General features: G+C 32.7%; 1 protein-coding gene across 2 annotated transcripts in view; it reads right to left on the bottom strand.

The window, feature by feature from the left end:
* The window catches only part of LOC124357747 (ATP-binding cassette sub-family D member 3), a 52,838-nt gene that overhangs the window by 16,827 nt on the left and 8,357 nt on the right, over positions 1–27,654 (bottom strand). For both annotated transcript variants that reach the window (XM_046809788.1, XM_046809780.1), the window contains exons 4-6: positions 26,484–26,553; positions 25,556–25,582; positions 16,165–16,235 (exon numbers count right to left, since the gene is read on the bottom strand). In XM_046809788.1, coding sequence (XP_046665744.1) covers positions 16,165–16,235; positions 25,556–25,582; positions 26,484–26,553 — 168 coding nt within the window. The remainder of the gene's footprint in view (positions 1–16,164; positions 16,236–25,555; positions 25,583–26,483; positions 26,554–27,654) is intronic.

The following is a 27,654-nucleotide window of genomic DNA, read 5'->3' as shown; positions in this document are numbered from 1 at the left end:
AATACTGACAATTATGCAGCTGTACTGAACAAATATTAAAGTTTTTCCAATACACAATAATCAAACAATACAATTTTAAACTTTTCTTCCCATGTCTTCCAACGAAAAGTTTTTGAAGAGTGTCATTTTAAAGTTATGACTTATTCACATCAAAAACCTTGGTTTGCTAAAATGAACATAGCTAACTTTTTTATAACTAAACTTTTAATTTTTTTTAATGTTGACTTTTTTGTTATGTAGTGACTAGCAATAATATAAAAACTAAAAGACATTTAACCTGGTGAGGTGTATCTGAAAATGGTTACAAAAGAGTACTAATGATTGTAGCTGGTTGATACGAAAAGAGTAATGAGGTTTTAAACGTCCATCACGAGCTTGTTTAAATAATTAATATTACAGCTGTTTACATTCTCTAGTGGTGTTCTTATGTATTATTTCGACTGTGGAATGTTCAAAGTAATTATTGACGTATGGTGCTGGCTCCTAGCGATGGGATATATAACCACAGCTTTACCGCAAAATGTTTTGTCATTTTCTCGCACCAAGTCTACTAATAGGTTATTCTCAGTTCTTGCAATTCACTGATCATTGATGCTGGCCCCTAGCGATAGGATATATAACCACAGCTTTATCGCAAAATGTTTTGTCATTTTCTCGCACCAAGTCTACTAATAGGTTATTCTCGGTTCCTGAAATTCATTGATCATTGATGTACGGTGCTACTAGCAACAGAAAAATAACCAAATCTTTACCACCAATTGCCCTGTCATTTTCAACAGCATTTTGTGTTGTTTGTAACCTTGATTCAAAATTGATCATACTGTGCCAAAATTCTTTAAAGAAGGACAGTTTTGTTACACCTGGAAGGTGGAAATAATGCTTTATTTTGGTCTTTCATAATGTTTCAATATAACTAAATTTTTAATTTTGTATGAATACAGCTTAAAAGTATTATTTACGCCCTAGAGTCCATTAATGATAGTTTTGATTACTCTAGTAGACCCTAGGTAGGTGGCTATCAGTACTCCAACAGGTTAAACTGTACTTTTACAATTAGCCATTTGGTTAACTGTGTAATTAAAATAATGGAGAAAATACATTTTATAGTTTAGCATTGTTTTTACAACAAAACACTTGAAATAATTACAAACACAACTGGAACTTAAAAAGCGAACTGTATTAATACATTTCAGGAAATTGTAGCTCATATTTTTGTGGGTTTAATGATAAATTTAAATTACATTTCACTTTAATTTTAAAACAAACACTCAAATAATACAATATTTTACTATTATTATTAAAACAAAAATTGTATTATTGGAGTGTTTGTTTTAAAATTAATTACGAATTCCAATTGAAAATGAGCTTCTACAGTACATATCACTTACTTGAGGTACTCATCGTATAAGTGTTGAGTTAGTCTTGTTCTCAAACGTAGCTTCAATTCACCTATACCCCACTGAAACAAATGTTAATTAGTTAGTGAACATGTATACATTTTTCAAAGGCTATGAAAATTTGAAATTATTTAGCCAAATAGGAGTTAAACTTGTGACAAAACGACATATAAAATGAAATATTATTGTTACTGTTGATGAAACATGGTTGAATAGTCAATTGTGAAACAAAAATGTAGTCTATGGAATGGGGGCACACATATTCAAAAAATCCAAGAAAATGTCTCCAAACTTTGTCAATGAGAAAAAATTATGGCAACTATTTTTTGAGATGCTAAGGATGTGATTCTGGTTGATTTCCTTGAACGAGGATCAACAATCGACGCAGAGAGGTACTGTGAAACATTGCAGAAGCTATGATGAGCGATACAAAACAAGTGTAATGGAAAATTGAGCTAAAAAATTTTGTTTTTCCACGACAATGCACGTCCCCATACAATTGTACACGGAAAGTCTTGGATGATTTTGATTGGGAAGCGTTTGATCATCCACCTTATAGCCCAGATCTGGCACCAAGCGACTACCATCTCTTTCCAGCGATGAAGACCTGGCTCGCAATGCAGCCCTTCGATAGTGATGCTGAACTTCACGCTGGCATTAATCAGTGATTAAGATCTCAGGCGGCAGATTTCTACAAAGCTTGAAAGACTTGTTTCACGTTATGATTAATGTCTCAATTTCAACAGGCATTACGCTGAAAAATTGCTGAAAGTATAGCTTTTAAATGTATATAGTAAAATGTTCCTATTTCAGTAGGTTAATTTTTTATTTAAAAACGTCTGTTACTTTCTGGATAGCCCTCGTAATATGTACCTTAAATACGACTACTTCCAACTCAAAATTAGCATAGAGCTCAAACATACTACAACAAAATTATTTTCACTAAAAATACTACATATTTCGACTTTTGGATTTCTTCCCATTGGCCTAAAATAATTCATGTATAACTGAAATTGTTAGAGCTGTTCATAAAAATACTATGGAAACTTACAGAAGTTTAAGTTATTCTATAGGTATTTATAAAACTTTCACTCTCCAACTTCTGGGTGTCAAAACACTGTTCTTTAAACTTTAAGTCTAATTATTCAGAAATGAATCAATCAGGAGGTTGGAATATTATCCTGTGTTTGAAGTTTGTTTTCTATGATGGAAGGATTATGAACGAAACAGGATTTTCTGCACATTAACCATTGTTCAGTGATACAAAATATCAGTTGGAGTGATACAAGCTTAGGAGTGTTTATTATGCTATTTAAAAATTGTATGCATATGACTTTCCTGTTGTTATTTCATCAGAGCTTCTTAAAGCCCTCTCAGACACTTAATCTGATGACCAACACCTTAATGGTGACTTTCGAACCATCACCACGCGTTACATTGCTTGACTTATTTTGTGATAACCGCAACACACACTACTTTGCGCTATTGGCTAATAACATAGTGTTCAAGCTAGCTGTAAGTGACAGCTTACTACAATTTGACAACATTAAATACTTTGTAAACCTGCCTGTGATTAACAATGCCTAGGACATAACATTTTCAATTTATATTCAACTTTGTTTCTGTGTAAAACTGGACTAGACATACAGTTATTAAGATAAGATTGCTGATCTTACTCTAACTCAATTTTATTGTAATAATCTGGATTTATTATATTTTTACTCAATATGAGAGCCACTTAGAATATTCTATTTTAAAGTTTAATAATCTCCCTTCCTTTCATGCTCACTTTAGATATAGGAACATTTCAATGTACAAGGCATGTTTTTTAAGCAAGTGCCATTTTTATATATACAAAAATGAAGTAAACTTTTTGTACCAATTTTATTTTTAAATGAAAGCCCACACAAGCTACTTATATACAACCTGCTTAAGCTGCTTATGTAGCTATTATCTACATAATTCACATCAATATTAAGGCACTTATATCTAAAAACAACCTCTTGTATACTGTCATCACAGGATATTTGCCGCCTGATTTAACAGTATCTGCAAAACCATCATTTTGATGGCATTGTCATCATTGCAGTGCTGACCTTCAAGATGCTTCTTCTGATGTAAAAACAAATGATTGTCACTAAGCTAAATTGGGGCTGTTTGTGAGATTATCAAATTATTCCTTGCAAAATCCTGTAATGAGAATTTGAGTTCGTTTTGCTGCATGGAATGTACATTGTCATACAGAAAAACATGTTTCTCAAAATAATGTCATAGAGAAAAATTTTTGTAATTTGACGAAACACTTCTGATAACAAAGAAATTGTAAAAAATCTGTTAATTTAACTTTTTTGTTCACATTAAGCACCAAATCGTTGGTGATCATTGAGGATCGTCCAATCCATTTCCCATCATGAACATTTCTTTGGCCTTTCATAAAGCTCTTACCCATTTAATATCATTGCATCACTCAAAGTTACATACAATTCACAATACTGACAGTGAATTTCAACTACTTTTATGCTTTTTAATCCAAGAAAACAAATAATAGTAAGTACAGTTACCGGGGCATATGAAATATTCATTAACAGATGTAAAAACAATTAAATTTTACTGTAATTGCATCTGGGGCTTGCTTCACACAAGAAAAAAGATGAAATGTGAAATCGTGGGATACTAACCACAGCACTGCTGTCGCACAATTCCAAAGTGGTGTACCTACTTAAAAAACCAGTTTTACCTACTTTTTTCTGCAGTTCTTTACTGAATTTAATGATACTTGAAAATTTAATTTCATTGACCTAGCGGTTCTTTATTTAAATTTTGTTATTGATGATGGATGGTTTGAAAGGATAATAGGATTATATTATACATGCCATTGTTATTGTGTTAAACATTTTTGTAACATATAACGATGGCAAATGTCCGAACTCATGTTACCCCCTTCAAACCTCATAGTGATTAACAAAGCAGTAAAAAACTCAGAGGTAATAAAAATTCAACTTCGTTTGTATCAAAAAGAGGATAGACAAGACTGCTGCTCTTACATTCTCAAGACATTATAGTGTGAATCTGGCTGGCTATTCCTCTATTTATTCAATATATTTTTTTATTTCTAGAAAATTACCTATTAATAAAGTAAAAGATTTCTTTTCCAAATTATAATTACAGCATGAATGAAACATAGTTACAAGTACATCCCCCTCTGCCACCCCTCAGTATGTGTAACTTACAAAACTAAGACAACTCCTTGACGTAGAATTTTTGAAGGATCCAGCTATAGAATATGTAAGACAATACTGCAAAAACTGAGAAATTTGTCAGGGAAGATGTCAGGCACCTAGAGGGCAGCACTGCATAAACGAGGTTGATTTACTTGCAATGCAATTTCCAGCGCGTTACACTGGAAAACAATTAAAAACAACTATTTCTTCACTGCTGTTGTCCAGGATAGTTTAGGGCCAGCACCGCGTTAGACTGGAGAACAATTCCAAACAACTAATTTCTTCACTGCTGTTGTCCAGAATAGTTTAGGGCCAGCACCGCGTTAGACTGGAGAACAATTCCAAACAACTAATTTCTTCACTGCTGTTGTCCAGGATACTTTGGGGCCAGCACCGCGTTAGACTGGAGAACAATTCCAAACAACTAATTTCTTCACTGCTGTTGTCCAGAATAGTTTAGGGCCAGCACCGCGTTGGACTGGAGAACAATTCCAAACAACTAATTTCTTCACTGCTGTTGTCCAGAATAGTTTAGGGCCAGCACCGCGTTAGACTGGAGAACAATTCCAAACAACTAATTTCTTCACTGCTATTGTCCAGAATAGTTTAGGGCCAGCACCGCGTTAGACTGGAGAACAATATCAAACAACTAATTTCTTCACTGCTGTTGTCCAGGGTAGTTTAGGGCCAGCACCGCGTTAGACTGTAGAACAATTCCAAACAACTAATTTCTTCATTGTTCTTGTCCAGAATAGTTTAGGGCCAGCACCGCGTTAGACTGGAGAACAATTCCAAACAACTAATTTCTTCATTGTTGTTGTCCACAATAGTTTAGGGCCAACACCGCGTTAGACTGGAGAACAATTCCAAACAACTAATTTCTTCATTGTTGTTGTCCAAAATAGTTTTAGGGCCAGCACCGCGTTAGACTGGAGAACAATTCCAAACAACTAAATTCTTCACTGCTGTTGTCCAGAATAGTTTAGGGCCAGCACCGCGTTAGACTGGAGAACAATTCCAAACAACTAATTTCTTCATTGTTCTTGTCCAGAATAGTTTAGGGCCAGCACCGCGTTAGACTGGAGAACAATTCCAAACAACTAATTTCTTCATTGTTGTTGTCCACAATAGTTTAGGGCCAACACCGCGTTAGACTGGAGAACAATTCCAAACAACTAATTTCTTTATTGTTGTTGTCCAAAATAGTTTAGGGCCAGCACCGCGTTAGACTGGAGAACAATTCCAAACAACTAAATTCTTCACTGCTGTTGTCCAGAATAGTTTAGGGCCAGCAGCGCGTTAGACTGGAGAACGATTCATTACCCTCCATCCTTCTGTTTACTGCATTCTTCAGCTTGGTACCATACAATCACCTCTGGTCATCTTGAACCAAAGGTCGCACTTCTTCTTGGCTCATTAACATGGGGTGCAACTGTTCTTATCGCAGACAAAAGATAATCTTAATTATATCAGCTCTGTAACTCAACATCATTCCTTGTGGAGGGCATTATTTAAAATAATAGGGGCAAAACTAGCATTATGAATAGTATAAAATTTGACCTAAAAGTTACAGCATGTTGACGTTTCAAGGTTTGAATTTGGAATACATTTTTAATTATATTACCATGGAGACAATAAACAGTGTTTCATAATTGTTATAATTGCGGTTTATAAATTTTTCAGCTAGTTTCTTATAAATAATACAGTTTAATGCTGTGAATGCAATAATAATTAAGTACAAAAAATCCGTTTGTATCGCGGTTCTGCCGATTTACCGCTTAAAGCGTACCACTCATTTAGTGTCGAAGTCCGAAACAATTGGTTGGGCGATTTTAATTGTCCAATGCATCATATTTTAGGGGGGGATGGAGGCATGCAGCAGCACAGGAGTAGAAGAACTAACCAAGATAAACTCACTACACTAGTGGAGGTAAACTTATATCAACCGGCGTCAGACGTTGCTCACAAACATATGTCGATCTTTATTCACAATTTCATGATCCCCGTCACGTAAAATATGATGTTTTGAGATTAATCAGTTCTTGATTCAAGAAGCTGTCAAATTATCTTTTCGTTTTATAAGTTCTTGGAGAAGGAAAAATTTCTCAGAAAAATTCCCCGGCCTATTCCCGGTCCTTTAAATTTCCGGTTTTCCAGGTTGGATGGCCACCCTGTATAAGTTACAAAATTTTCATTATAATAAATAAAAAAATTGAATTTTTCTAATTTTTATTTTATTTTTTACAGTAAATGAATGTAAAGGATTATAATAATTGTTTAACTATATATAATGAAAGAGTACTTTGTAAGGAACAAATTAATAGCAAAATTATCATTCTAGCTATAAGCATACAGAGTTATAAACATATTGGTAAAACTAGACGAAATGTCTTAAATGAATCTGTTATTTTTGGCTGCGAAGTCTACTGTTTGGTGAGTCTGCAAAGTGTTAAATTAAAGCTTAACGCTTGTTTAGTACCAAGAGCATCGTACCATGCTGATGAATTCGTGATTCACAATAGTAATAATATAAAATTACTTGAATTGGCATATATAAAAAAGGAATTGGTTACTTTACAAATTTACTCACTAAAAATCAATTGGAAAAGACTCCCCCCCTTTACTTATCTATAAAATAAATGTATGAAAAAAGTTGTTAAATCCTTCTTTTTTATATCCTATATTAGTATCCTATTAAATTTTCGAACGGCACAATTAAAGGAGGGCTATAATAAGGATGTGATTTTCCACGGCCAACAAATAAAATTATGTGATAGTGCAAAATTTTTAGGTATAGATCTGGATATAAACTTTTCTTGGAAAAAATGTATTGAAAATATTATTAGAAGATTAAACTCGGCATGTTATCAAATGCTAGTGTTACGAAATTCAATTAATTTGGAAACTAGAATAATAATTTACTACTCTTTCTTTTCTTCAATAATTCAATATGGTATTGAATTTTGGGGATCATCTTCTGACTTTGATAAAGTTTTTAAGATCCAAAAAAAAATTATGAGATTAATGACCTTTTCATCATTTAGAACTTCTTGCAAACCTCTGTTTAAAGAATTAAAAATCTTATCACTTCCAAATTTATACATTCTGAAAACCCTACTAACAGTACAATCAAATTTTGAAAGCTTATCAAGTGATAACTTTGATCATAATTACAATACAAGATTTAAAGCTAATTTTCAATATCCCATACATCGACTGCGTCTGGTAGAAAAAACTCCAATATACACGGCAAAAAAACTATACAATAAGTTACCTCAAAAATATAAACATTTAATCAATTCAAAAACATTTAAAAGCAAACTAACAGATTTTTTGTTGGAAAAAAACTATTATAGTGTTGATGAGTATTTGATGGATCCTGAATTTTAAAATTGTGTTTTAACATAGATTACATTAAATTTGTTACGCTGTCTTGACCTCGTATATGTATTTTTATTAAGTTTATATGTATATGTGAATTGTGATGTGCATATGTATGAATGTATATGTGTATGTATCATTATTACATTAATTTATGACAATGTTACCTGTTTCTATAGCAATGCTATGTATAAACGTTGACGTAACAATAAAGACTGATTCTGATTCTGATTCTGATAGTAGCTACATAGATCTAAATCATTGTACATTTTAACATTCATAACACTTCTCTTTATGAATAAAGATGGTATTTTATCTTATATTATAGTAAGACCATAAAAAAACACTATGTTATTCTTGATTTTATATGAAAGCAATTTTTGTATGCCAAAATAAAACTTTTTAATTTACTTTGTATTCCATTTAATTATTACTATTATAATAGAAGAATAGTTTTACTGTATTTTATAACAATTTCAATATTTTACAATAACACTATTCAATTTAAAACTCGTGGTGGGTAAATAAATTATATAATGGATATAATATTACCTTGAGAACATTGTTGACCAAGGAAATCTGTAAAAAAAATATCACATTAGATCAAATGTAAAACTAGCACTAAATCTGAAGTGAGTGAAGAAACTGAATATGCTACAAGGGAGGAGATAAAGGGTGGTGAGAAGGGCTTTCTCCTCTGAGCATTCTTTTAGATACTGGAGCTACACAAAAAGCAAGTTGAAAATAAGCACTCTGGACCCACTTTTCAAACTGTGACCAACTTCTTTTTGGTTGACACATTTTATGATTGGTTTGTTACTTCCAACAACAACAGTTCCAACAGTGAAGTTTATAAATGCTGAATTATATATATGCTCGAGATATAGAACAGAAATATTTTCAGAGTAGCTAACACAAAATTAACTATCATTTGTAACAGATGACAGCTGGGAATGGTGGAATTATAGCCCTGGCCACACAAACGTATTAGCTCAGTCATTATTATGCACTTCTTTATATTAGTTTTTTTTTTTTTACTTCTTCTTGGCCTGTTCTAGAATTTATTTGTCATTAATTTAGCACATAACCATGAATTGAATTGAAACTAACACATACCAAAGCATATGTCTTATACATTAAAACACTAAAACGTTTAAATAACCTATAACTTTTTCTCAACAAGAATAACAAATATTCTAAAATATTCAGTTCTGACAATTTTTAATAAGTTAAACGGTCTCTCACTTTCAAAATTACACATGTTGAATAGTAAATCTATTATAATGTACTGTAACTAGTACGGCTATTATGACTAATATAATTTATACATTCATTGATTTATAAATGCTGAAAGCGCCTTTTGATATTTCAAACTTGAGATAATTACACACATTTTCTTAAACTGGCAAAGCTATAAATAATGTAAGCAAAGAAATATCAACATACTCACCAATTGGCATTGCAATGAAGAACTCTGTAATGTGTTTCTTGAATAACTGCTTGTTCATAGTAACAATGGCACTAAAACAAAGACAATATTTCATAATACAACTCCCAGCAACATACGGCTCACATAATATCTACAAGTGTATAGAATAACAATACACACAACTATACTAGAAATTAATTCTTTTAATTTTAAAAATCACTATTTTAATGAAGATATTGGTTACTATCAAACTGCCAATTCACAGCAGTCAATATCCTAACATAGTGATAGATATATTTACCATTTTTTGACAATCCCATTTTTATAAGCAAATTTATAGAATTAAAATATTTTTAATATAAGTTAAAAATACACATATTACTTAGCAAGATATACATTTGAAATAATTTTATTATAATAGTGTTAGGGTAATATGTAAAACACTATTTTAACTGATCAATAACAAAGTAGTATTTTTTTGCCATTTTCCAGGTTTTTTTCGAACAAAGATTATTTATTAATGGCAAAACCAATGTGATTGAATTATTTAGTTGAATATTACATTTTATAAGATTGTTACATTACCACGCATACATGTTAATTGGTTGGTGCATCGTCAGAACTAAAACGTGTATATTAATAATAATTACAATTAAAACACACATAAAATGTCCATAGCTAAATTGTATAAAAAATACAAATTTAGGGAATTGTCAAAACCTCTGTACAATATCCAATACATAGTTTTGTAAACAAAAAATATTAGATCACAAATAGTATTATGTCAGATCAGATACTTATAGTTCATTAACTTTATTGCAGTGCCATAACTAACTACTGAAGAATAATAAACATAATGTAGTATGGAAAAAATCTTTACCAAAGAATGTTTCACAAGTCCCAATGTATTGATAGATATATTTACCATTTTTTGAAAATCCCTTTTAAACTAAAAAATGTTTCACAACAAAATGTTATAACAATAAATTGGTCCATGGTTAATTTTTTCTTTGTCAAGTAATTTCATCTTGTTTTTACATAACAAAAAATCATTTTATGCTGAAAAAACAATATATAAATATATTTTTCGACAAAACAACATGTCTTTTTCTAATCAGTAAAAATAGACCTGATGCAGTATAGAAAAAATACATGGCCAGTTCTAGTGTCAAAACTAAAAGTCGGAAAGCATGAAAATAATAGGCTGTGCAATACTTAGTTCAAGAAAATGTACAAGACAATAAAAATACAGAGCACACTACTATATATCAAAACAGAGATAACAGAAAATAAGAGCTCAACCACTTGCACTTCTGTGTCTGATGATAGCTGTAATGTTACATTGGTGGAGAAATAAATTATATTTATTTTAAATAACCAGCAGCAAAACATATATTTGCATATTTTGCTGCATTTTACTTTTACATTTGTTATATTTGCCATTGTGCATAGAAATTGGATCTCTGAATCACTCTGAGACAGAGAACAGCAATTTTTCTAACTAAACAACAATCTAATTTGGACAAGTGCATTTCTAACATTCCAAACGAATATAAGGAAAAACATAATATCATGGAAAAACAATTAATTGGTGAAATAAACAGTTTAAAGGATAGATTAAAGATCGAGCAAGCTCAAAAAGCCGAGCTTATCCTTCTTTGTAATAAGAAAAAAAAGTAAATCAAAAAAGACTTGTAGAACTCTAAAAATAATTGCAAATTGTGTAAAATTAACAAAGAGGAAGTGGACCAAAATGTTGTCCTCAATTAAACACTTAGAAGACGACAATAAAGTACTGCAAAAAGATAATATTTCTAAGGTGTTTTCTATGGGGGCCATGTCTTGTCAACATACCTACTATCATTCTTATATCCTCCTTACTCTGATCTAGGAGAGATGCCCACCCTCTAGCATAAGGAGAGATAAAAAATTTTTGAGTGTCTTAACCCTGAGACTCTACTCCATTTATTGGATCAAATCCTCTTTTCCCAATCTTGTACAAGAGCTTTGGTGTAGGAGAAAACTACTTCACAGCTATAAGGGATTCTGTTCCTTTTTTGGCAAGGGTATTTGCTTTTTCATTACCCCATGAAAAAAGATTATTAAGTTTGAGGCTGGAAATTATTACAAAAGGGAAAACCCAATACCACCTATCGCTGCTGAAAGACTGAAATACTATTACGTAGTTATTGGAAAAAGTGTAGTTGATGGTGTTAAAGGCAATCAATAAGAATGGTTTAAATCAATTTACCTTTTTAAGTAATGTTGAACAGTCTCAGAAAATTTTCATCTAAAAGTCTGAATATATCTAAAAGTGAGGATTTTTTTTGGTTTTAGCAAAATAGTTATAAAAATTGTTGCTACTAGCATTTTCAAGCCTCTAACATTTCTGATTAATCTTTCATTTCATTTTTCTACTTTACCAAAATGGTTAAAAATGTATTCTTCTTTTTGAAAAGGGTTATAGATTCTTGTATTGACAATTACAGAACAATATACATTGTATCTGTGTTTTCTAAAATAATAGAATCATGTGTCCATGTACCAACTTTTAGAATTTCTTGACTTACATAATATTTTAAGTAATGTCAATTTGGTTTTTGTCCTGGTTTGTCCACAAAAAAAAAAACCTTTAACCTGTTGACGAGTGCCGCAAAACATACCCAAATGTGTGCGCACAGCATTTGCCGTTTGGTCCCATATGAGGGAGCACGGCATTTTCCGTTGAAGACTAATGACTGTCAGTTCGTTCTCACTGACTTACTGTGACGTCTAGCGGAGATGTTTGGAACTTTTCAGTTGTTCCTAATAGTGTCGCTGTACAGTGTTGCTAGTCCTGTATCATGGTGGCACCTGGTGATAACTTTTAAAAACTATTTTACGGAGGCGGGACACAAGACCCGCTAAAGCTCTAAGGTCGCCATTTTATAAGGCCACTCCCCCCAGAATGACACAAAGAAGCGTAAACTACTCAGGCAGTGCTATGTGTGCAAACACACCACTCGAACTGGACAAAGAAGAGAAGAAACCAGCTATGAATGTTCAACATGTGAGGTCGCCCTTTGTATATATCCTTGTTTTGAGCAGTATCACACACACTAGGAAAGTTTTAAAACGAGATTATTGCTTTTAACAATCGACTATGTATTTTTATATACATTTAAACTATAAAAAAACAGTTTATTAACATTTAAAAGTTTTTTTTTATTTTACTCCCTAAAAGTCTGTTCACTGATCAATGAGGCACTCAGTATGGACCGTCATAGTGGCACGGCAAATGCCGTGCGCACCTCGTCAAACAGGTTGATGAAGTGGTAACTAATATCTTGAATGGCTTTGGAAACAGTGAATACGTTAATATGGCTCTTGTGGACCTCAGCAAGGTCTTTAGTATATCACATGTCACTCTTTTAAGTAAATTGAAATTAAATTCATTAAAACATATCTTTGTGGCAGATTACATAAAGTTTCTGTGAGTGGCTAGAGATCGATATTCCAGGAGGTCCTTGCTGGGGTTCCACGGGGATCAGTTTTGTGCCCACTTCTATTCATAATGTATATTAATGATTTGCTTAGCAACATTCCCTGTAAGATCGGTCTACATGCAGATGACACTTCCTTTGTAGTTTGCTGGTAAATTCAAAGATGTGAAAACAGACAGTGACAGAAAGATGGAAGTTGCCAACTCTTGGTTTAAAGCTAATCACATTACAGTCAATAACAGTAAAACTGAAACAACTCACTTTAACCCTGCAACTGGTTTTAAGCGAATTATCGACGCATTAACTACAGTTTCAAAATGGCACTAAGCTATTTTCGATGCATTAACTATGTCGTAATATGATCTCTCACAGGAAGTCTATTTTTACTTAGTTTGAAGTAAAACATACGTAAATCGAAAGATAAAGATTCAAGGTTTCATATTATATCATAAAACGCTCTATAGTTAAGTTAAATCTTTCATTATAAAATTCTAAAACTTGGATGTTTACATTTCCGATTGCCATTTGTTTTGCGTAATTTCCGAACACGCTAAAATTACCGTATGTTTGTAAAAATTCCCTATTGTGAGTTTACGTTCTACACGATCGTAAGTGTCGTCATTGAAAACAGTGTATTCTTGGTTTTCAGAAACATCTTTTCAGTAGCCAGTAGGAAAAATAAATGTTTATAAAATAAGCGTTTGAAAAGCTCGTGTTCTGTGAAATCCCAAAATGCCTAATGCGTCGAAAATAGCTTCATTAAACTTTGTTTATTTTTGTTACTTTATCGTTGTCTGGAAATAGTGAAAATCATATCAAAAACAAAGAAGAAGAATTGCTCTAAGCAACAGTATAATAGACAACGAAGACTATGAACTAGTATTTTATTTTTGTTCTGTTGCGCAATTCACCGACTCAGCCAGTAGAGAAGAACAACGCATCGCATGGTTGCCGTGTTGATTTCTTTGTTCTTATTACGCCATTGCCAATATTAGTGTATTGCTGCTATTTATTTGGATATTTTAGACTTTTTGTTATTTAGTATGTATAAATAAAAGTTTGTTTATTGTTTTTTTTTTAATTAGTGAAGTGAAAAATGTAGAGGTTAGGTTAAGTTTTAGCGAATAGGTTGGATTTTTGTGAAACTGAAAATAAGCTTATGTTCACGTAGGTTCAGTGTTTTATTAATTTTGTAGACAATTTAATTTTTAATTAAAATTACATTTTGATTTAAATTTATGCAAAGGTATTTTAATAAAAGTCAAAAAGTTTTTTTTTACTTCTTCTGAAGGTATTAGCGTTTTATTTCTTTTTATTTCCATGACTATCGCTTGTTCTATTTTTTTTAACAAAAAGAATAATAGAGATAAAAATACATTGTTGTACATTTTTGTAAACTTTAATAAACGCACTATCTTTATAAATAATATTTGGATGAAAAGAAAATTGTTAGCTAAAAAAGTTAGGCATTTATTTCACAATTTTGACTTTTGTAAAAATATAAAAAAAAGGTTGTTGCCATATAAAAATATCTTATACAATGTATAACTTCTATAAATATCATATTTTTTCTCTTCTACATATATTTATCTCTTAGAAAAAAATATTTGTTCATCCAATAGATTCCAAAATGTCACAATGGTATACATAATAGTGCTAGTTTAGTATAAAACTTGTGATAATTGACAAAAAGCATTGTGTTTGTAAGGCGTCTGTGACAATTATGTAAATAAATAAATGACTAAACAGATGTAGACTAGTTTGCAAATGAAGCACCATTAATGTTATGCTATAGATGTATCTACAGGCATAAAATAAATATAGAATACTCTCTAGAGTATAAAAAAACTATATCAAATTTAGAGAACTGACAATTATGCAGCTGTACTGAACAAATATTAAAGCTTTTCCAATACACAATAATCAAACAATACAATATTAAACTTTTCTTCCCATGTCTTTCAACGCAAAGTTTTTGAAGAGTGTCATTTTAAAGTTATGACTTATTCACATCAAAAACCTTGGTTTGCTAAAATGAACATAGCTAACCTTTTTATAACTAAACTTTTTAATTTTTTTTTAATGTTGAATGTTTTGTTATGTAGTAACTAGCAATAATATAAAAACTAAAAGACATTTAACCTGGTGAGGTGTATCTGAAAATGGTTACAAAAGAGTACTAATGATTGTAGCTGGTTGATACGAAAAGAGTAATGAGGTTTTAAACGTCCATCACGAGCTTGTTTAAATAATCAATATTACAGCTGTTTACATTCTCTAGTGGTGTTCTTATGTATTATTTCGACTGTGGAATGTTCAAAGTAATTATTGACGTATGGTGCTGGCTCCTAGCGATAGGATATATAACCACAGCTTTACCGCAAAATGTTTTGTCATTTTCTCGCACCAAGTCTACTAATAGGTTATTCTCAGTTCTTGCAATTCACTGATCATTGATGCTGGCCCCTAGCGATAGGATATATAACCACAGCTTTATCGCAAAAATGTTTTGTCATTTTCTCGCACCAAGTCTACTAATAGGTTATTCTCGGTTCCTGAAATTCATTGATCATTGATGTACGGTGCTACTAGCAACAGAATAATAACCAAATCTTTACCACCAATTGCCCTGTCATTTTCAACAGCATTTTGTGTTGTTTGTAACCTTGATTCAAAATTGATCATACTGTGCCAAAATTCTTTAAAAAAGGACAGTTTTGTTACACCTGGAAGGTGGAAATAATGCTTTATTTTGGTCTTTCATAATGTTTCAATATAACTAAATTTTTAATTTTGTATGAATACAGCTTAAAAGTATTATTTACTCCCTAGAGTCCATTAATGATAGTTTTGCTTACTCTAGTAGACCCTAGGTAGGTGGCTATCAGTACTCCAACAGGTTAAACTGTACTTTTACAATTAGCCATTTGGTTAACTGTGTAATTAAAATAATGGAGAAAATACATTTTATAGTTTAGCATTGTTTTTACAACAAAACACTTGAAATAATTACAAACACAACTGGAACTTAAAAAGCGAACTGTATTAATACATTTCAGGAAATTGTAGCTTATATTTTTGTGGGTTTAATGATAAATTTAAAGTACATTTCACTTTAATTTTAAAACAAACACTCAAATAATACAATATTTTACTATTATTATTAAAACAAAAATTGTATTATTGGAGTGTTTGTTTTAAAATTAATTACGAATTCCAATTGAAAATTAGCTTCTACAGTACATATCACTTACTTGAGGTACTCATCGTATAAGTGTTGAGTTAGTCTTGTTCTCAAACGCAGCTTCAATTCACCTATACCCCACTGAAACAAATGTTAATTTTAGTGAACATGTATACATTTTTCAAAGACTATGAGAATTGGAAATTATATAGCCAAGTAGGAGTTAAACAGGTGACAAAACCACATGTAAAGTTAAATAAACAGGGTGGCCACTCAAAACATCTTTTCAAATTTCTGGTTTTTCCCGTTTTCCCCATAGAAAATTTCCGATTATCTAGTCTATTTTCAAACCAAATAGACAACTGTAGTACTGTATTCAACCCTTGCGCCAATTGCAAAGATGACTTTATATCGCCACTAGCAGTATTTGCAAGAAATGCTACAAAGCTGTGGTGCTCTAGCATTTCGTCGCTAGCAATATGCAAGAAATTCGGTGACGATAAATCGCTATCTATTTTAAGCTCCTTAGTTTTTATCTCTGTGTCTTTCGATGTGTCGACATAACATTGTGTAAACTTAATAACTTTCCTTTCTGTGATGTTAAGAAAATACATGTATCCAATTCGGAAATACAAAGATAACAAATAAATACCAACACAGTGCTACCATGGGGCAGACTGCAGCCCAGTATTGCGGGTCAGAGGTCTAGTGGTGGATAAACTTTCGATACAAGATAATGATTTCGCCAGTACAAAAGGTCGGTTCCGTACAATCAACAAATAAATCAAATACTTTCATCTGAACTCTTCTTGATTAATTAATCTTTTGTGGGGGAGGGAGATGCCTAAGAATACCATTACTTTAAAGGAATTTGCAGAGATACAGGGAAATGAATATATTTAAAATTCCAAGTCATTTTTCCTTTTTAAGTAATAGAAATGGTAGGTTATAAAATGAGCTTCCAGAATATATTACATTTAGGGTATTACATCACGGTCTGTTTGCACACGGCAGAGATGTTTCAGCAATGTTTATGAAATGTTAATAGCCGACACTGTTCTCCAGTTCTTGTAACCAACTGTCCAACACTAATTGCGGCAGCGCTCACGAGAACTCGTGTGCCCGTTTAGACTAGCGATTTTTACAGTCGAACACAAAACTTGCGTCATTTTTTGCAGTTTAGTTGACATTTGGATGTGACTGTGAATTCAAAACGTAACCACTCGTTTAGTGCCGAAGTCAGAAACAACCGGTCGGCCGATTTTAATAGCCCAATGCATTGTTACATATTTGGGGGAGGGGGAGGCTTGCCATGATACATAGTAGAACTAACCAAGATAAACTCACTACACTAGTGGAGGTAACCTTAGATCAACTGGCATCAGATGTAGCTCACAAACATATGTCGATCTTCATTCACAATTTCACGAGCCACATTATGTAAAATACGATGTTTCGTGATTAATCAGTTCTTGATTCGAGAAGCTGTCAAATTATGTCTTGATTTTATAAGTTCTTGGAGACAGAAAAATTATTTGTCTGCTTATTCCTTGTCCGTTAAATTCCCAGCTTGTTAAGATAACCCTCGTAATATGTAACTTAAATTTGACTACTTCCAACTCAAAATTAGCATAGAGCTCAATCATATTACAACAAAATTACTTTCACTAAAAATACTACATATTTCGACTTTTGGATTTCTTCCCGTTGGCCTAAAATAACTCATGTATAACTGAAACTGTTGGAGCTGTTCATAAAAATACTATGGAAACTTACAGAGAAGTTTGGGTTGTTTTATAGGTATTTATGAAAACTTTCACTCTTTAACTTCTGGGTGTCAAAACACTGTTCTTTAAACTTTAAGTCTAATTATTCAGAAATGAATCAATCAGGAGGTTGGAATATTTTCCTGTGTTTGAAGTTTGTTTTTTACGATGGAAGGATTATGAACGAAACAGGATTTTCTGGACATTAACCATTGTTCAGTGATACAAAATATCAGTTGGAGTAATACAAGCTTTAGGAATGTTTATTATGCTATTTAAAAAGTGTATGCATATGACTTTCCTGTTGTCAAATAGGAAATTGCATGCAATGTCACAAATTACAATATACAGGTAAAAGTAAAGAATATGTTATTTCACCAGAGCTTCTTAAAGCCCTCTCTGACACTTAATCTGATGACCAACACCTTAATGGTGACTTTCGAACCATCACCATGCGTTACATTGCTTGACTTATTTTGTGATAACCGCAGCACACACTACTTTGCGCTATTGGCTAATAACATAGTGTTCAAGCTAGCTGTAAGTGACAGCTTACTACAATTTGACAACATTAAATACTTTGTAAACCTGCCTGTGATTAACAATGCCTTGGACATAACATTTTCAATTTATATTCAACTTTGTTTCTGTGTAAAACTGGACAAGACACAGTTATTAAGATAAGATTGCTGATCTTACTCTAACTCAATTGTATTGTAATAATCTGGATTTATTTATATTTTTACTCAATATGAGAGCCACTTAGAATATTCAATTTTAAAGTTTAATAATCTCCCTTCCTTTCATGCTCACTTTAGATATAGGAACATTTCAATGTACAAGGCATGTTTTTTAAGCAAGTGCAGTTTTTATATATACAAAAATGAAGTAAACTTTTTGTACCAATTTTATTTTTAAATGAAAGCCCACACAAGCTACTTATATACAACCTGCTTAAGCTGCTTATGTAGCTATTGTCTACAGGGTGTGGTAGATAAGTAATGAGACTGGCCGCCGCGCGGCGCCCCAGTCGCTCGCAGTGCGGTCTCCACCTGCAGGTCACGTGGTGGGGGATCTGAGCTAACAGTAGAACCGGTTCGCAGTCGCATTGTAGCTCTGGCGCAGTGAGGATCGAGCTTCGCGTATTACGTTGTTTGTGTGCCTGTGACACTTGTGAAAACGCTGAAGATGGATCGGTCAATAGAACAGCGGTATGCAATCAAATTTTGCTTTCACTTGGGCAAAACTGCTTCGGAAACTTTCGCTATGATTACGGAGGCCTACAAAGAGCACGCCCTATCAAGAGCTCAAGTGTTCTGGTGGTTTAATGAATTTAAAAACGGGAGGGAATCCGTTGAAGACATGGAACGATCTGGACGCCCTTTAACGAGTCGTGTGGATGAAACGGTGGCCAAAGTGAAAGAACTCCTGGACTCCAACCGTCGTTTAAGCCTCAAAATGATCGCCGATGAGGTCTCCGTGAATAAATTTACGGTTCGCCAAATTGTTATGCAAGATTTGATGATGAGGAAAGTTTGTGCAAAATTGGTTCCCCGAGTGCTCCCCGCGAACAAAAGCCTCGTGACCTCTTATTTGACCCGAATTGGAGTTGAAGTTCTGCCACAGCCACCATACAGCCCTGACATGAGTCCTCCTGATTCCTTCCTATTTCCGAAGGCCTGAAGGGTCATCGTTTCGACGATATTCCGAACATCCAACGTGCTGTCACGAAGGCACTAACTGGGATAACTCCAACGGACTATAGTGGGGCCTATGAAACTTGGAAAACGCGCTGGCAACGTTGTGTCGACGCCCAAGGCGAGTACATTGAAGAATATTAACGTTTTGTACAAATCAGATCAATAAATTTGTTTTTTTAGACTGAGTCTCATTACTTATCTACTACACCCTGTACATAATTGACATCAATACTAAGGCACTTATATCTAAAAACAACCTTTTGTATACTGTCATCACAGAATATTTGCCGCCTGATTTAACAGTATCTGCAACACCATCATTTTAATGGTATTTTCATCATTGTGGTGCTGACCTTCAAGATGCTTCTTCTGATGTAAAAACAAATGATTGTCACTGGGCTAAATTAGGGCTGTTGGGGGAGATTATCAAATTATTCCTTGCAAAATCCTGTAATGAGAATTTGAGTTCGTTTTGCTGCATGGAATGGACATTGTCATACAGAAAAACATGTTTCTCAAAACAATGTCATAGAGAAAAATTTTTGTAATTTGAGGAAACACTTCTGATAACAAAGAAATTGTAAAAAATCTGTTAATTTAACTTTTTTGTTCACATTAAGCACCAAATCGTTGGTGATCATTGAGGATCGTCCAATCCATTTCCCATCATGAACATTCCTTTGACCATCTTTTAAAGCTCTTACCCATTTAATAGCATTACATCACTCAATTTTATCTATACAATTCACAATACTGCCAGTGAATTTCAACTGCTTTCATGCTTTTTGCGCCAAGTAAACAAATAACAATAAGTGCTTCACATTTACCAAGGGCATTTAAAATATGCATTAACAGATGTAAAAACAATCAAGTTTTACCCTAATAATTGCATCTGGGGCTTGCTAAGATGAAGTGTAAAATCGTGGGATACTAACCACAGCACTGCTGTGGCACAATTCTAAAGCGGTGTACCTATTTAAAAAAACATGCCTCATACATATTTTTTTCTGCAGTTTTTAGATACTGAATTTTTAATGATACGTAAAAATTTAATTTAATTGACCTAGCTGTTCATTGTTTAATTTTGTTATTGACGATGGATGGTTTGAAAGGTTAATAGGATTATATTATACACACCATTGTTATTGTGTTATACATTTTGTAACATATAACAATGGCAAATGTCCGAACTCATTACCCCTTCAAACCTCATAGTGATTAACAAAGCAGTGAAGAACTCAGAGGTAATGAAAATTCAACCTCATGTTTGTATCATAAAGAGGACTGAATTCCTAATCTGATATAGACAAGATTGCTGCTCTTATATTCTCAAAACATTATTGTGTGAATCTTGCTGGTTATTCCTCTATTTATTCAATATATTTTTTTATTTCTAGAAAATTACCCATTAAAAAAGTAAAAGATTTCTTTTCCAAATTATAATTACAGCATGAATGAAACATAATTACATGTACATCCGCCCTCCGCCACCTTTCAGTCTTGTGTAACTTACAAAACTAAGACAACTCCTTAACGCAGAATTTTGAAGGATCCAGCTGTAGAATATGTAGGACAATACTGCAAAAACTGTGAAATTTGTCAGGGAAGATGTCAGGCACCTAGAGGGCAGCACTGCATAAACGAGGTTGATTTACTTGCAATGAATTTCTTAACTGTTGTTATCCATACAGTTTGGGACCAGCAGCGTGTTAGACTGGAGAACATTCCAAACAACTAATTTCTTCACTGCTGTTGTCCAGGATAGTTTAGGGCCAGCAGCACGTTAGACTGGAGAACAATTCCAAACAACTAATTTCTTCACTGCTGTTGTCCAGGATAGTTTAGGGCCAGCAGCGCGTTAGACTGGAGAACAATTCCAAACAACTAATTTCTTCACTGCTGTTGTCCAGGATAGTTTAGGGCCAGCAGCGTGTTAGACTGGAGAACAATTCCAAACAACTAATTTCTTCACTGCTGTTGTCCAGGATAGTTTAGGGCCAGCAGCGTGTTAGACTGGAGAACAATTCCAAACAACTAATTTCTTCACTGCTGTTGTCCAGGATAGTTTAGGGCCAGCAGCGCGTTAGACTGGAGAACAATTCCAAACAACTAATTTCTTCACTGCTGTTGTCCAGGATAGTTTAGGGCCAGCAGCGCGTTAGACTGGAGAACAATTCCAAACAACTAATTTCTTCACTGCTGTTGTCCAGGATAGTTTAGGGCCAGCAGCGCGTTAGACTGGAGAACAATTCCAAACAACTAATTTCTTCACTGCTGTTGTCCAGGATAGTTTAGGGCCAGCAGCGCGTTAGACTGGAGAACAATTCCAAACAACTAATTTCTTCACTGCTGTTGTCCAGGATAGTTTAGGGCCAGCACCGCGTTAGACTGGAGAACAATTCCAAACAACTAATTTCTTCACTGCTGTTGTCCAGGATAGTTTAGGGCCAGCAGCGCGTTAGACTGGAGAACAATTCCAAACAACTAATTTCTTCACTGCTGTTGTCCAGGATAGTTTAGGGCCAGCAGCGCGTTAGACTGGAGAACAATTCCAAACAACTAATTTCTTCACTGCTGTTGTCCAGGATAGTTTAGGGCCAGCACCGCGTTAGACTGGAGAACAATTCCAAACAACTAATTTCTTCACTGCTGTTGTCCAGAATAGTTTAGGGCCAGCAGCGCGTTAGACTGGAGAACAATTCCAAACAACTAATTTCTTCACTGCTGTTGTCCAGGATAGTTTAGGGCCAGCAGCACGTTAGACTGGAGAACAATTCCAAACAACTAATTTCTTCACTGCTGTTGTCCAGAATAGTTTAGGGCCAGCAGCGCGTTAGACTGGAGAACAATTCCAAACAACTAATTTCTTCACTGCTGTTGTCCAGGATAGTTTAGGGCCAGCAGCGCGTTAGACTGGAGAACGATTCATTACCCTCCATCCTTCTGTTTACTGCATTCTTCAGCTTGGTACCATACAATCACCTCTGGTCATCTTGAACCAAAGGTGGCACGTCTTCTTGGCTCATTAACATGGGGTGCAACTTTCTTTATTCATTCTAATATCAGCTCTGTAACTCAACATCATTCCTTGTGGAGGGCATTATTTAAAATAATAGGGGCACAGCTAGCATTATGAATAGTATAAAATTTGACCTAAAAGTTTTAGGATGTTGACACTTCAAGTTTTGAATTTGGAATACAATTTTAATTTACATTACCATGGAGACAATAAACAGTGTTTCATAATTAATTGTTATAATTGCTGTATATATATTTTTCAGATTAGCAATAAATAAATTATCCTTTTTGGTTCAATACCGTCTTCATTTAAAAGTAGTGCAAAATACTAAAAAGATTCAGTGCATCTATATTAAAGATTAGTAAAAATCTCTTTTCAAATTCCCGGTTATCTGATCGAAAAATTTCCGATTTATCTAGTCTATTAACAAACCAAATAGACCAACTGTTGGTACTGTATTTAAAGTGCATGAGTTTTATCGTCACTAGCAGTATTGCAAGAAATGCCACAAGGCAGTGCTCTAGCATTACGTCGCTAAATCTGTGACTTTTATCACTATTACCTATTTTAAGCTCCTAGTCTGTGTCTTACAATGTTGTTGACATAACACTGTGTATACCTAATAACCTTCCTTTCTGTGATGTTTAGAAAATAAATGTATCCAATTTGGAAACACCAAAGATAACAAATAATATCAACACAGTGCTACCGTGGGGCAGATTGCAGCCTAGTATTGAGGGTCAGAGGTCTAGCGTGATGAAACTTTCAGTATGAGACATGATTCACTGGTATACAATGTCAGTTCAGTACAATCAAAAATTAAACCAAACACTTTCATCTGAACTATACTTTGTGGGGGAAGTGGAAACTAAGAATACCAGTTTTACTTCAAAGGAATTTAGAAGATTCAGGAAATGAATATACAGAGTGAGTTTTATGTTCTGGCACACTGGATATAATTTAAACGGCCGAGATAATCTATGTGAAACCTTGACCCTATCTATTATAACATATTACCTATTTTAATTTTTAGTCTGTTTGAAAATTTTGCCCCCCTTTTCTACAAGGGGGTGTAAAGACATAAACATTTTCAAATACAAACCCCTAATAACCTTCCTCATTTCTAAAGGGATGTTAAAAATGCAAACTAAATGTTTATCCAATTTGGACAACACAAAGATAAAGGGGGGCAACTAAAACATAAATACAAACCCCTACATGTCTCAAGTTTTTTACACAGTCTAGCACACTGTCAAACAGCCAAAGGTGAACAGATTGAACAGCCTGCTACATTGAGGTAACTGTTTTTAGAGGTCTAGCGGTGGATGAACTTTTACAGTATGAGACAAGATAGTTACTTGATATTATTGTAAATTTGTCAGTAAAATCTGTTCAACAAAGTAGAGACCAAACAGTTTCATCTGAACTATTTTTTTATTCTTTAAAATGGGGTCACATGATAGGGGTTTGTATTTTAAGAATGTTTAGTTGCCCCTTAACTTTACCCCCTTTAGAAAAGGGGGCAAAATTTTCAACAACTTGAAAAATTAAAAAAATATGTTATAATAGGTAGGGTCAAGGTTTCACATAGATATCTCGGGCTGTTTAAATTATATCCAGGTGTGCCAGGGACATAAAAACTCACTCTGTATTTAAAATTCCAAGCCATTTTTCCTTTTAAGTAATAGAAATGGTAGGTTATAAAATGAGCTTCCAGAGTATGTTACATTTACGTAAAAATATATGGATGTATATTTATAGAAAATATATTTACAACTACTCAAAACTACGTTGTACGGATAAAATACAAATTAGAGATCGTCTGTTTACTATCGAGGAGGTAAAGTCTGCGCATACAACCAGCAGACACGCTAGCATTGACAAATTATAGACAGAAAAAACTAATTTCAATTAAAATATTATTTATAAATCACGTTATTCTGTTGCTATATATTTCTAAATAGTTTTATACACAAAGAACTACAAAGACATGTTTCACCAATCAGTTATTTGATTGTTTCTGTCCACGAATAGACAGTGCAGACCTTTGACGATGTGCCAAAAATAAATAATAAAAATACTAATTATAACTAAAATATTATTTGTTAACTTACAGTAGTTTGTTACTTTGGTTATCTATCTACATTTTTGAGACGGAAAGTACAAAAATGTTTTAACAAGACATATTTTTGGGATTCGATAAACATTCTTTGAATTATTCAAATTTTTTTTTTCTACAGTAAAAGAATATAAAGGATTATAAACATTTTGTACCTATATATAATGAAAGAGTACTTCGTAAGGAATAAATTAATAGCAAAATTATCATTCTAGCTATAAGCATACAGAGTTATAAACATATTGGTAAAACTAGACAAAATGTCTTAAATGAGTCTGTTATTTTTGGCCCGTAAGTCTAGTGATTGGTGAGTCTGCAGTGTTAAATTAAAGCTTAACGCTTGTTTAGTACCAAGAGCATCATACCATGCTGATGAATTCATGATTCATAATAGTAATATTATAAAATTACTTGAATTGGCATATAAAAAAAGGAATTGGTTACTTTACAAATTTACTCACTAAAAATCAATTGGAAAAGACTCCCCTTTACTTATCTATATAATAAATGTATGAAAAAAGTCGCTGTCTTTCTTTTTTTATATCCTATATTAGTAGCTACATAGGTCTAAATTATTGTACATTTTAACATTCATAACTTTATGAATAAAAATGGTATTGTATCTTTTATTATAGTAAAACCATAAAATATAGAATGTTATTCTTTATTTTATACGAAAGCAATTTTTGTATGCCAAAATAAAACTTTGTAATTTACTTTGTATTCCATTTACTATTACTATTATAATAGAAGAATAGTTTTACTGTATTTTATAACAATTTCAATATTTTACAATAACACTACTCAATTTAAAACTCATGATAAGTAAATAAATTATATAATGGATATAATATTACCTTGAGAACATTGTTGACCAAGGAAATCTGTAAAAAAATATCACATTAGATCAAATGTAAAACTATCACTAAATCTGAGGTGAGTGAAGAAACTGAATATGCTACAAGGGAGGAGGATAAGGGGTGGTGAGAAGGGCTTTCTCCTCGGAGCATTCTTTTAGATACTGTAGCTACACAAAAAGCAAGTTGAAAATAAGCACTCTGGACCCACTTTTCAAACTGTGACCAACATTTTTTTGGTAAACACATTTTATGATTGGTTTGTTACTTCCAACGACAACAATTCCAACAGTGAAGTTTATAAATGCTGAATTATATATGCTCGAGATATTCAACAGAAGTTATTTTCAGAGTAGCTAACACAAAATTAACTATCATTTGTAACAGATGATAGCTGGTAATTGTGGAATTATAGACTTGGCCACACAAACGTATTAGCTCAGTCATTCTTATGCACACTTTTATATTAGTTAATTTTTACTTTCTTTTTGACCCGTACTGGAATTTATTTGTCATTAATTTAGCACATAGCCATTAATTCAATTGAAAATAACACATACCAAAGTGTATGTCTTATGCATTAAAACACTAAAATATTTAAATAACCTATAACTTTTTCTCAACAAGAATAAAAAGTATTCCTAAAATACTCAAATATTCAATTCTGGCAACTTTTAATAAGTTAAACGGTCTCACACTTTCAAAAATTACACATGTTGAATAGTAAATCTATTATAACATATTTTACTATAACTAGTACGGCTATTATGACTACTCTAATTTATTTTGACTGATATAATTTATACGTTCATTGATTTATAAATGCTGAAAGCGCCTTTTGGTATTTCAAACTTGAGATAATTACATACATTTTCTTAAACTGACTAAGCTATAAATAATTTAGGCCAAGAAATATGAACATACTCACCAATGGCATTGCAATGAAGAACTCTGTAATGTGTTTCTTGAATAACTGCTTGTTCATAGTAACAATGGCACTAAAACAAAGACAATATTTCATAATACAACTCCCAGCAACATAGGGGTCACATAATATCTACAAATGTATAGAATAACAATACACACAACTATACTACAATTAATTCTTTTAATTTTAAAAATCACTACTTTAAGAAGATATTGGTTGCTATCAAACTGCCAATTCACAGCAGTCAATATCCCAACATATTGATAGATATATTTACCATTTTATGACAATCCCATTTTTTATAAGCAAATTTATAGAATTGCAACAATATTTTTAATATAAGTTACAATACACATATGGTATACATTTGAAATAATTTTATTATACAAGTGTTAGGGTAATATGTAAAACACTATTTTAACTGATCAATAAAAAAGTTAGTATTTTTTTGCCATTTTCCAGGTTTTTTCGAAGCAAAGATTATTTATTAATGGCATAAAATGTGATTGAATTTTTAATATTTACAATATTACATATTATAAGAATTGTTACATTATCACACATACATATTAATTGGTTGGTGCATCGTCATAACTAAAACATGTATGTTGATAATAATCTATATATATAAAAATGAAACTGTTCGTGTGTAACAGCATCACTCACAAACGGCTGGACGGATTCGCCTAATTTTTTTTTAAATTTGTTCGTCTTGATCTGTAGAAGGTTATAGGATACTTTTTATCCCTTTCCCGATTCAGGATTCCGCCCCACTGGTTACAGAAATACCCGTAAGAAATGCATTGCAGCAAACATATGTTATTAAGTGAAAGAGTCTTTTCAAATTTTTAATCAGCTGTTCTTTGTAAACATATATAATGCGACAAAAAATATATTTATATATAAATTTCTTTACACTTATAGTTTTAAAAGCATAGAGTAAGCTTAAGAGAAACGACAAATTTTGTTTAAACTGTTTCTGCAATCATAATATATAAAAATGAATGTTTGTGTGTTTGTCCTTTATAGACTCAGAAACTATTGGACCGATCACTATGAAAATTTGTATTTTTCTATGTAGAAGGTTTATACGCAATGCCCATTGATGTAACTAACCACCAGGCTGTACTGCAAGATATAAAAGTTATCAAAGCGCCTGCACATTATAAAC

Source organism: Homalodisca vitripennis, chromosome 1 (genome assembly GCF_021130785.1).
Source record: "Homalodisca vitripennis isolate AUS2020 chromosome 1, UT_GWSS_2.1, whole genome shotgun sequence".
Lineage (NCBI taxonomy): Eukaryota > Metazoa > Arthropoda > Insecta > Hemiptera > Cicadellidae > Homalodisca > Homalodisca vitripennis.
Note: the sequence above shows the minus strand (reverse complement) of the source record. Positions and strands in the feature narration are given on the sequence as shown.